Source organism: Phaethon aethereus, assembly GCF_964289735.1.
Source record: "Phaethon aethereus genome assembly, chromosome: 6".
In the NCBI taxonomy this organism is placed as follows: Eukaryota; Metazoa; Chordata; class Aves; order Phaethontiformes; family Phaethontidae; genus Phaethon; species Phaethon aethereus.
The window spans coordinates 23,131,471-23,144,422 of NC_138580.1; the positions used below are offsets into that span (position 1 = coordinate 23,131,471).

General features: G+C 37.2%; 1 protein-coding gene across 1 annotated transcript in view; it reads right to left on the minus strand.

The window, feature by feature from the left end:
• The window catches only part of TLK1 (tousled like kinase 1), a gene marked incomplete at both ends in the record, with an annotated part of 67,229 nt that overhangs the window by 37,169 nt on the left and 17,108 nt on the right, over positions 1-12,952 (minus strand). The window contains 2 exons of the mRNA XM_082001746.1: positions 937-1,008; positions 4,087-4,205. Of these exons, the coding sequence (XP_081857872.1) occupies positions 937-1,008; positions 4,087-4,205 (191 nt within the window). The remainder of the gene's footprint in view (positions 1-936; positions 1,009-4,086; positions 4,206-12,952) is intronic.

Sequence of the window (12,952 nt, forward strand, 5' to 3'; positions counted from 1 at the left end):
ATTGGTCTTGGGAACCAACTAAATTCACTTGCTGGTCAGCCCAGTATAAAAGCAAACATGAGTGTCTCCTAGTGACTGAGTGAACAAACAATTAGGCCCCACAATAAAGCTATAACGTATGAAAATAATGTCAAAAGCACCTTCCAAACAACTCTCCCTCCAGCATGACACATACTCAAATACAGGTCTAGCCTGGGCTAGAAATATGCTCTTGCTTACAATGGGTATAATCTTAGCAATGCAGTCTGTACACCAGCAAAACTGTCAGAGGGACTCAGCAACCTCAAAATAGGTAAATTGTAAGAGCTGCATTAGTGCAACTACATCAGTGCTGGTCACTAATAGGAAAATCTTCTACTCCAGGGAAGTCTGGACTCTGCACATTAAAACCTAATAAGAGTATGAATCCTTTTTTGGATTATGAAGTGATTCTAGGTAAGAAAACACACAATGAAAACGGCAGCTTTTACAAATGCAGATGATGGCTACTCTCTGACCTTGGAGTAAATCCATATTTTTAAAGAAAACACAGCAAACTAGTTTCTAGAATATTTTAAAAGATGCAGCCAGAGACTAGTCAAAGTTCATCTGTGCTGATGAAAACCTTATTTCTTATTAAACAAACGACAGCAAACTGTTTAAGCATTTTCATCTCCAAAAGCTGTATGTGTCCTCACAGCATGACTACATAGATAATAAAGAAGCAGAAGCAGCTGGTTTCATGACCAAAAATCCAAAGAAACTGTAATGAAGTCATGTCTCCTCCTCCAAGAGATGGTATCTTTCAGTAGTGTATGCTTTTTCCTATCTAGCTATGTATTTTGCATTTTACTTTAAAAGCTTCTATAGAAAATAAGACATCAAAGTGGAATATAAAATTATTACTTTTTAGCATTACAATTTTGAGGTAGTAATGAATCTGCTCCATATACTTACCTCTGATTCTTTATCACTTAAAGACCCCAAGCTTCCGAAACTGTGATTTGAACTTTCGTTATTTGTTGAGGCCTACCAAGACAAATAAAAGATTAAACATTATATACAGATTTATAAAACAGCTAATCCACTATTATCACCCACTGTTATAACAAGTGACAGTAATAAAATTTCATGCTTGCAAGGAAACATTGATTAACTATAGAGCACTTGTGACTTGCAAGGAGGATAAGAAGTTTGACAGGTGGATGTTTTGACAAGGCACAGTAAATTCTGTATTTCAATTGCTTTTAAGCCAAGTGAAACCCTAGAACATTCAAAAACGTTTTGGTTGTATTTGGGAACAGCAAAACATCCAAAGAAAAATGCTACCAAATAATTGCACAGAATGGGCTTAAAAAGCCAATACTACTGAAACAGACTACTAAAAATTTTAATTTTTCAAAGAAAAAGAGGGTTTAATTTTCTCCAAGATAGATACTAGGCTATTGCAGATTTTTTTTTTAATCCATTCAGTGACAGAAAATTACAACTTATTGACAATATTATTCTACATTCTTAAAACAAACCATTTCCCCCAAAAGTAACAATTCTAGACTTGTTAGGGGGGAACAAACTAAAAAGATAACAACTGTGAAATAGACCCAAGTTACAATATTTATTCAGAAATTTTGTGAGACTGATTTTCAGAGATCTTTTGCACACAGAATGGCAACAAGGACACTTTATTGAAAACGTCTGTTCCATGTTCATGTAACAAAAAATGCCAATACCAGTCGAACTTCTTTTTATTAAAAGAAAAAAATCTTATACCACTGGATTATTCTCTTCCATATAGGAAGGCAGAACAAATACTTTGAACTGAAATAACAACATCTCTAAATTGCAGTTTCTGGAGAAATGTTAACTAAAACAACAAAATTTCCATACGAGTTCCCCCCACCCTGGCAGTCTCTAGCATAGAAATGCCTATATGTAGTTCTTTCTTGAGATGTCTCAGTATCTGATCATCGGAGTCAGCTAAGACAATAATCTCAGTAACCTATATTCGTATTTCCACCCTTGCTTACTGAAAAAGCTTGAAGATGATGGCTCCCCCCCTCCCAACAATTCCAAAACTCTTCAGCAAAACAGTAGATAAGGGTAGGCCTTCAGAATAGTAGTCCGAGTAACTAAGAGTCCATCTCAGTTTAACTACTAGAAGAATAATGACCTAGAATGTTTCAAAAAATAACCAGTCAGTGCAACCTCTATATTGTCTTGCTAGGTTAGGAAAATGAGAATTTGGTATGCGTGGGTTTGGGTATGTACACAAAGAGGAAGTTTTCTCATTTTTGTTTTCAAAGTTAAAACAGCTCAATGGAGATCATATCTATACATCACATTTTTCCAGTTACCTCTGCACATCAGATCAAAAAGGTTTTGTCAGTTTTTTGAATAAAAATTAGATAAGCCTCTCTCAACATCCCCCACCAAAACTAAAAATTATATTGAAGAAAAAAAAAACCAAAAAAACCACACAGCCCAGATGAGCTACTACACTTCATATTATCTGCTTGAATACACTGAATGGTCAGAAATAAAAGAAATACAAACAAAACTGATTTAATTGCCATTTTACCAATGATGGGATAAATCACAGGACAAAAACCAATAGAAGGGTTTACAAATAAACTAAAAGTTAAATGAAGTCAAAAGAAGATACAGATCTAGTCATGAAAATGGACAAATAGTCATTTGGATTATGAGCAATTACAATGAGCTAATAAATTAGGGGAGTAAGTAGTACTAGAGAACCCAAGGAAGAAAGAAACAAAGGTGGGCCAGAATTACTGGGTTGGACTCTAATTTTAATCATAAGATATGGCAAGTATACTTTTTTGCAGTCATAATGAGAAGGCAATTAAATAAAAAGAGAAAGCAACAGTGTATCAACCACACCATGTCAATCCAACCTGATTCCTTCCCCTGACCATTTAACTCACTTCGTTACAGTGGTAGTAACAGGAGTGATATGTCACCTTTTTTTACAGCTTTTTGACAGTTACCTTCATGTCACTCTTAAAAACAATAAATTAAGAAGATATGATGAAAGGTCACTATGCCTTGATTTCAATTATTTATAGTTTGTTAACAGTCATTAATACACCACATGTCTCCAGAAATGTCATTAATGTCTGCTATCAGGTAGTACTTGGTTCTATAATCTAGATTGGAAATTAAAATGCGTAATAGGAAGTGAAAAATACTAACAAAGTTTGTGTAAAATACTTAAAATATGAGAGCACTGCAAACACTTTGGAAACAGAATTCAAAAGTACTTTGGTCATGGGGAAAATGTGCCTAAAAATTAGTATTATTATATCTTTTTAACATCAGTTAATTAGGTACTTGTTCTTGGTGAAGAACATTCAAATACACAAATACAAAATGGAGTACCTCTGGCTAGGCAACAGTATTGCAGAAATTAGTCTTGGAATTTGAAGCTAGTAACTTGAACAGAATTTGTAGTAAAGGCAAATTTATTTTGCAGATATATCAACTGAATGGTAATACATGAGTTATGGAAGGTAATCAAACCCTGCTATTCAATGTTCGTAAGGTTTTTCCTCAAGTCTTGCATCCTGGTTTAGATACTAATGGACAGACTACAGAAAGTCTACAATGAAACTAGGCAAAATTGATTTAAAAGTCTGGAAAAGTTGAAAGAATTTGGCTTTGTTAATCTAGATATATTAGTCTTCAAACAAGTTTAATCTTAAAAACAGAGATCACACCAGACTCCCTGTGTCTATTTCAAGCCAAACTGTAAGTAGCTGGCCATCTGCAGAAGGGACAACTCCACCTAAATACTGGGAAAAACTTCTACATCTCTGATCACACATGCACTAAAGCAAAACCACAAGAGTCTGTATAAGCCCATTCTTTGGTGTCTTTAAGAACAATTCAATGCCCATGTGTCTTAGATAGGATTGTTTATCCTGAACCTATTTCAAAGCAAAATAACAGACTAACAAGGATTTTCCTGAGAGTCTCTTCCAACCCAATATTTTTGCAAGTAAATCACATAGGCAATATACAAGTGAGACAGCGTGAGATAAATCAGTATTTCAAAGATGGCAGATCTTGAAGACTGCTCTTAGCACTTACTTTAGCTCCAACACTGCAACTTCCAGTACTCCCAGTGCTTCCGCTTACTACTCCTGTAAATCTTGCCTCTAACAATTCTTGTCTTCTTGGGTCCAGGCTATGCAGCTCATCCATTGCTCCTAAAATAGATAAACAAATGAATTTTATTCCCTAATATTTGCAGTGGAATATTTTACAAGCAAGCCAAACATACCACTAGCCTATGCAAAGTAAGGATTTATACCCTCAGCTTGACGACGATTCACCATCTGTTATCTAATAACAAATACACTCAACGAATTCCAGAAATTTTGGGGAAAGTTCTGTGTCTCAGAATAGCCATGTCAATTCTGGTGAAAACTAGAACCTGTTAGAGGCGTGCAAGAGACGCGGAGCCTGCAGTGTGCAATATGCCAACCAGGCAATTAATTATAGATTAAAAACTAGCTGACAGGAGCAAAATATTTTCCAGCATAAAACCTCACAATTCTGCAATCCCCCTGTTTTCCATATTATTTCAATTGTTTAGGCTATCAACATATCAATGTCCAAGACAAACATGTAAGAATCATAGGAAGAAAAGGAAAATCAGAAGGTAGATCATAGTCCCCAATGCACGCAAGGAAATGCAGGGTTATACGGGGGTTCAAAGGGCAGAGAAGCAAGGAGCGGGATCAGCGATATGAAAGGAGCCAAGAGTAAAGAGAGACCCTTGTAGAGGTGGTGCCTTGGACAGAGCCCTGCTAAATGGGGTGAAGCAGTGCTGCTGGCATTGGCTGGGAAAGTAAGGTGGAAGGAAATGGAGGAACAAAAGGAGTTTCTGATGAGCTCTGCCTACATGAGTGGGCTGCATCATGATGTGCAGCTTCCTAATTTGTATTTAAATCACGGCTGTTGAACGAGTCTAAAAGATGATCTAGACAAATAGTCTTCTGTTTTTTTTATCTTTTCAACTACTTCAACACTCAATTTACCTTCAATTGGAAACATTTCAGTTGCTTTATTTTAAATAATAAGTTATTTAATGCCAAAGTCTTTATGCACTATTTTAATAGCATATCCCTCAAGTACCATATAAAGTGATATAGTCTCATTTTTTTCAACTAAGACGCAATTTATCATGTTTGTGTTTTTCAGTCCCACAGGACAACAGTTCAGAAAGGACTGCAAGTGATAACTCTATGTATATTCAAATGAATATGAAAAAATGCTTTTGCAATGTGCTTTTTACAAAAACTACCGTTTGCAAAGTTTAAGTGCTCCTATTAACTTCTACCCATCAGCTTAGCACCCTGACAATCAAGGCATCAGCATAGTTTTTGTCACCATTAATAAGACACGAGACACTTTCTTCTATGACTCTCGAGTGTCTCACTAGACGGAACTTTTTGTACCACACATTTTGGCCACTCCTGGCCATGCAGCTAACCCTCCTGGTAGAGAAAGCACTGGCTCTGCTATTTGGCTAATTCAAATTGCCCTCGCTCCCGAGGGAAGGCAGATGATGGCAAGTGTGGAGTCGGTGCTCCTTTACCACAGAGCCCGGTACCCAGACCTCCTCCGATGGAAGAAAACCACACCAAGAGAAAACGGTTGGGAAGGAGACATTTGGGAAATATGTTGTTGGCAGAGCCTTCGGGGGGGGATCAAACTGCAAACAGCAGGTTGAGGATACTGTATTTTGCTTCTGGAGGTGGGGGAGATTACCCAAATGCAGCCACATACGGAGCTGGAGGTCTCTTTTCCAGCAATGCAGGGGAATTACCCAGTCTGAAACTGCAGCTGGCTTTATTATCAGCAGTTGTAATGACGCTTCTGAACTTGCCTATTAAAAATTCCTCCAATTTCTACATATTTTAGACTGTAAGCTCTCCAGGGTAAAGACTGTTTTACTATACGTATGCACAGTGCAGAACAATCAGGAATCCTCTTTAAACTCTTGCTTCCTAAAATGTGCTTGTGTACTGCTTCCAAGAGTGTAAAAACCAAATTGTACACTTCTCCTATGCACAAAAAATACTTCTTATATTTTCATTAAAAAAAAAAAAGCAGATGCATACAGCATACCTTTGCTAGTGTATATGTAATCTATACCTTAATGGGATAATATTGTTCTGAAAAAGCATAAGCTAACCACATCAGATTTGTCAGGCAATTTTAAGTAATAGTTTTGCTTCATAAAAGTGTTTAAGTGTATGCCACTGAAATAACTAACTTTAGTTTACCAAAGTAATGAAGCAGAACTAGCAATATTTTGCTTTACTAGCCTACTTGATAGTCACTGCCCACAAAAGTTCTGAGCTTACTTAACATTACTGACATAATCCTAGCAATTACAAAACTATGTGTATATTACAGAAACATACTACCATACCCTCTATTGTTTATCTTATGAAATATAGGAAAGCAATAATCACTGTGGATACCTAAGGCTCATTCGAAGTGCTGCAGTGTAAATTGCTACCGCAGGTCTCATGTACCATATCTAGATACTAATGCACAGAATTGATCAGCACCCCTGGGTTACCTTACCTGTCAGAATAGTAATTTAGCAGGTAGAGGGGTAGTCCACAGCACAGATGAAATACAATCCTTCATTTTGTTTTCTGCTCATCGATTTTAGAGCCTACACACGCTAATGGATGCACTGTATTCTCTTCATTATTTCTGCTGGATTGTTTTTTTGTTGTTGTGTTTGGGAGTTTGGTTTTGGTTTGGGTTTTGTTATTGTTGTTAAATATCCAGAACAAAAAAGCAACACAGAATTAACATGTACACTCTGCCATCCTTGTGATCTGAAGGACAAGACAGAAAAGCTGGATTCAAGCCTTCTTTCAACACAGAGCAAATCTATTAAACTGCCTTCTTCATTCATGCTGTAATTTAAAATACACCATTCCTTCCCAGACACACAGCTGTTTTTTCAAGAACACGCAGTTCTGTAGAATCCTTCAATTCTCAGCACAAGTAACCTACTTTTAAAGGTACCATAAGCTTTAAGGCACTTCATGTAAGGGACAAAAAATAAGCATGGTGTTTAAAAATAGTTATATAAATTCTCCTGCTCACAGAACACCTTGCTACCCACAAGATGGACATAATTGAACTGTTGAAAATATACTCAAACTTCTTACTTGAACTAACTTCATTCCTACCCCTGAAAGCCAACTCACTAACTCAAAGGACACGCAATCATGTTATACAAGTACTTACAGTATTTACAATGACACTGAATGAAAGACTGGCATTGCTACCACCCGCTGCCATTCAAACTATCTTCCAAAGAGAGCACCTGGAAGATTACACAAAACTCGCAGAAGAGCCCTAAAAAACTACTTCGCTTTATTTATTGTAACCACTACAGATTTTGGAATGCTTCTTCTAGTAATTTTTTTAAAAAGTTACCAACACCACCTAGCTGTTGTATTTTGGTGGAGTGGTGGTATCTTCCATATTAATTTATCTTTCCATAAGAGGCTGAAACATATACAGCCTCTTCTTGAAAAACTAATAGAAAATATACAGATTTCTTGTCCTGAAAAGGACACTTTTTGCAACAACTCTGTTGAAAAGAACTCCAAACTCCTCTGAGAATTTGTTAAGCAATGGGTTATGTCAAAAGTCAAAGCTATAAATTCAGAAAAGCAATTTATAAGCTTTTTCATGGCATTTGGTATAATCATTTATACTGTATTCTACCTTAGCAAAACAGAGATATAAGGAATCAGATGACTCTCCACGGTAGTTTGAATTTTTCAGAACCGGTGACCAGAACATAATGAAGTGCAACTACACCTGTACCCCAAGGCCGCACACCTCCAAATATACAAATACTTGCAAAAGATCCAGATATTTAACCAAATACTTGCTCATACCTCAGTAAAATTGACATTTTAGGAGAAAAAGTTTAGCAGAGAGTTGCAACTGCAAGTCTTCACCTCCTGAAACTGGATCTTTTGGGATACGCACGTACTACGATCTCTCAAACACTGCTTGACTACAGAGCAGCAGTGCAGACCCAAACATAAAGGCTTGACAGATCAGGCATGTTTTTCTTTTCCACTAAGTATGGAATCAAGCTCCAAGACTCAATCTTTATCTTCGACTCTCTTATTACCCTGAATGGACTCTTGTTATCTGGCAATCAATTACAGCTTCGAGATGAAGAAAGATCAACAGCTTCACACATTGTCAGCTTTCTACAATGAAGATAAAGTTCATTATGCAGAAGCCAGATTCTTCTTAGAACAACCCTCCAGATTAGATTGAGGCCCCCTTCTCCCGAATTCAAGGCCAGCACAAACCACCTTTCACTTAAGTGAAAGGCATACTGGTTTGGTCTGGTTTCTTTAGCAGACTTATATGCATATAGCTTTTAATGCCAAAGCAAAATACTTCAACACGGAGACCTATCTATTGAAGAGAAGACGACAGTTCAACAATAGCCCAAATGTAAATCGAATTTCCTGATGCGCTCCTAGCAGGCACTCAGATTTTATGGTATCACACATGGTATGAGAATTATGTCCAACATATTTTTAGGCCACTTCACATTAACACTGATAATATTACCACCATGTAGTCTGTTCACTGGCAGTAGCATCCTTCAGATCAGTAAATCTAACTAATATCCAGCTAAAAGCGGGGGTGGGGGCAGGGGGGAAGAAGGTACACATTTCAAATGGCAGAAAAGCAGCCAAGAAAGCAGCTTCCCCCCTCCCCCTTTAAAAAAAAAAAATAAAAATTGCTTTAAAGGTATCAAACAATCTTTGAAGTTATGAACACTGGACTTCAAGCATGGTAACCATTCCAAGTATAGAAACTGCTGTTTAACAGCATTCCAGTGCGATCCCTACAGTCATTAAGTAGCTGTTTATTTCAACTTAGAATATCCTAAATATGCACTTATCCCATTATGTTGATGCTCTAAAAATTTCACTTCATAACAATCGAGTATGACAGCTCATCATTCTAGAATACACATGTATCAGCAGATAAAAGGAAAGCTTTACAATATAAAATGCAAAACAGATAAAGAAAATTACTAAAAATACAGATTTTAAAATCCTTAAGCAGTCTCCTAAAAAAAAAAAAAAAAGTCCATACAACTATTTTTCTTTCACCAACATGAAGATGCATCTTCTCTCTGCATCCATGTGCATCTTCTTTTAAGTGACCTACTCTCTTGTCTCATTTGGGGAAAAAAAAAAGCGCCAAATAAAACCACAAAAACAAATCAAACAAACCATGCACTCAACTTCATTCTTCACTCTTATCTTTCTGAAACTCCAGACTTTCTTACTGCAGAACCAACCAGAAAGGACTTTTTCATTCTCCAGAAAAGTAAGGTAATGAAGCTAACATTTCTGCCTCCAAGAAAACAAACTATTTTGTAGTTAGGTAAATGCTAGCAAGTCACTGTCACGTTGATCAAGGTCTCTTCCTATTAACAGTAAAACTTTCTATTTACTACAGTTTATACTTTATGAGGTACCGAAGCATATATAAAGTCAACGGGCAATAAAGCAACTCAGAACAAGCTGTCAGTGAAGAAACATACAGAGCTCTAAAATACAAGTCTAATCAAGCAAAAAAGCAAGGCAGACCAAAATACAGTAAGACATCAAACTGTATGGAGTGAATGCAAATTTTTTTTTTAATTGGAAAAAATGACACCTGTTCTATTTAAAATAGACCATTTTGGCTGTGAGACTGAGAAATTAATCAAAAAACCCCCCCACAATGCTGACCTGTGTTGCTAAACCATGTCTTGAATAGTCCTTCTTCCACACCATGTGTTAGGGAATCACAGGAGACAGAACTGGAAACAGCTTTGAAAACTACTAATGTGCTAAGAAAACAAGTAGTATGATGATAAAGCCAAGCAGCAGAAATTTAAGAGTTCAATTCCAAGATAACAGCAAAAACACAGCCTGCCCTTGGCAGAAGACTTTGAAGTGCATCACCATCCAATGTGAATCACAATCCCGAGGCCACAGTCATTCAGTACTGTGGCCTCAGAAGTCAAGAAGGTCCCACTCAACCTGACTCAGCAGTCAACAGGGCAGACAGAAAGACACAATCTCTGAGATTTAAAGTAAAATAAAGAAAAAAATCCCCAAACTATATTTACCTCCTAACAACAGCTATACAACCAAAGCTTAGGGGACACTGTTCACCACGGCCCCAGGGTTCCAGCTCTTCCAAAATACTTAACAGAGTAACAACAAAACAGCTACAGATTACCAATGACAAAGTTTAACCTGGAAATTTAGAAATGCTTATAATCACTGGCTTTCCAATGAAGAGGATTAACTTCTTTTACAGAGGATTATGTAGCTACTATAACCTCCAAACAACAGGTGACATAAAAAGTTCAGGGTACTACATTCGAGTTTAAAACCTGCACTGTAGCTGAAGTCAAAGAGCAGCAGTAGATGCAATAGATAGAAAAGGGGAAAAATACATCCTGATGTTCAAGTGAAACTAGCAGTTAGAAAAGATCTTAAGTGATAAGAAATTCCTAATGAGAGCGAGGTATCTAAGCCCAGGGTCAGGAGAGAACAGTATCCATTTAATTGAGTCATTTTAAATGCGCGGTGAAAATGCAACATTTCTCAGCACCTGAGCCAGTAACACTGAAGCACGAAACAGAAAAAGTAGTATAAAAAAAGTATTTCTCACTGAAGTTATTTTCTCCATTTAGGCACTTCTGTTTCCTAACACATGCCCTACCATTGCTAAGGTGCCTAGGTGAACTTAAAATGTTTTTCTTAATAATCTGAAGAGAGTTTTTATTCCACAAACTGATCCTCTTAAAATGAGAAAAACTGTCTAAAAGAATGGGCAGAGGGATGCAGGCAATGCTTATAGGCAGCTGAGGGGTGAAAGAAAGGAGGGAAAAAGCTGGATAATTAGCAGGCAGACAGATCAGGCTTTAGCCTACATAAAACCTGTAGAAGGGAAATAATATAATTGGAAAATTTCGGCCTAAAAAAGCACAACTATGGTAAATTTAACAAATTATAAGAAAAAAATCTTCCCTGTAAACATCAGAACACAGCCATTTTGGACAAAAATTATAAAATTTGTGTCTGCTGATTGTGTCCAACAATCATACAACTGTAAACTTGTTAAAATACAAGATAGAGAAAATAAGGTTTTTCTGATGGGGAAAAAAAAACCAGAACAAAACCAAACACAACTCCTAACCAATTTCCCATGAACTAAAGAGTTGGTGAGGAAGTGCATTTTGGGTAGGTTCTTGGGTTACCTGGATTCTACCATTCAACATTAATTCTTCTGGTGCTGAAAGAACAGGAAAATATTCCCTGTGTCCCTTCTCTCCCCAAGATGCAGTCTATTTATTTTTTGATGTCTTCTTCGAAGGTTTTTTAAAATGACCGTAGCTCACTTTTTAAAAATGCTGTTCAAACATAGTTTATTTCACTTTTCCCAACAGGTCAACAGTCCAGAAATTTGATCTAAAACAAAGAAAATTTTGGCTGCTTGACAGATAAGTAATTTCGTGCAAGTCATTCTACAACAGAAATAAATCCTTTAGTGCTAAAAAAATTGTAATGATCTTTAGACTTCATCTCTGTGCTGCCAGTTTTTGGATTTCAATTGTCTGGCCAACAACCTGGAAAGGAAAAGTGAATTACAGAGAAATATGCTCCTGAGGGAACCTCTGCTAACGCCTTGAAGAAAGACTTACGAATAAACCACTTGGGCCAACTCTGGATCAGCTAGGAGGTATCTGTGGGTAACAATGTAAGAATGTTTAATTTGCACCACCTTTCAGCTAGGCACCCTATTCTAAGGATCCCTTGGCCATTATGTGTCCCATCAGATGGCTGTAGGCAGCAGAGGCAGAGATGAATTTACAAGATGCCTACCAATGCCTTTATTTGGCCACAAACCAACAGCATACTCAGGCATGTGGGTATATGCCACAAAGATGGGAACTCAGAACAGCTCATTCAGAGCTCAGGGAGTGATTCATACAACAGAGAGGACAATAGCTCCCCAAGGGTCTAGTCTATTGTAATTGCGGCTGAGCTACGCACGCTACTATGGCTAAGGCAAGCCGGTGATGCCTTGTTTCTGAGAGTCCCTCTACCAATCCTACCTTTTGGAAGTACAGCTGAATTGCCTGAAAGCTACACAGGGCTCAAGAGCCAGGTACAGGACTGCTGAAGCAACCAAGAGCTCTTACTTCTGAGTGACAGCATTTTCCCTACATATTGCATATAGGTAATTGCACTCTCCTTCAACACCACAGACAACAAACCTATTGCACGGGTGTAAACACAACCTGTTTGAGGTGCAGCACAGTACCTAAGGTAGACAAGCATTAAGATAGGCAACAGAAAAAACCCAACTGACTTAGGCTGAGCACCTTTAAAAATTACATCCCAAACCTGAAAAATTGTAACATGCATGTCTATGACATCTTTCAAGATTGAAGTCTGTCTATAATTGATGCTGCTGATGAGTCTGAAAGCTACTGAAACTCTTCTGCAATATTCTTTGAAACGAGGGCCTGCTGTGTCTCATTCCAATCCTGTTCACTATTCAGAAAACCAGAGTCAACATTTAGTTTATTTGGCACATCAGTCCTTATAATAAGTAAGATTTTAGCCAGACTTTTTTACACTAGCTTTTCCTGCAGGAATTCTTCATGTATCAAATTTTTCCCTTCTTGCCCCTGAAACTACAAAGCTATTATTTTTTGCAGTATTTTTTCCCATATTAATGATAGGAGTTGGTAAGTATACAATAATTAGTGAAGAGAAGATAAGATATAGCACAGGACAGTCAACATTGTACCTACCTGTCCATTCACAAACTTCTAATGTAACTCTGTGTTAACATAGCAAATACT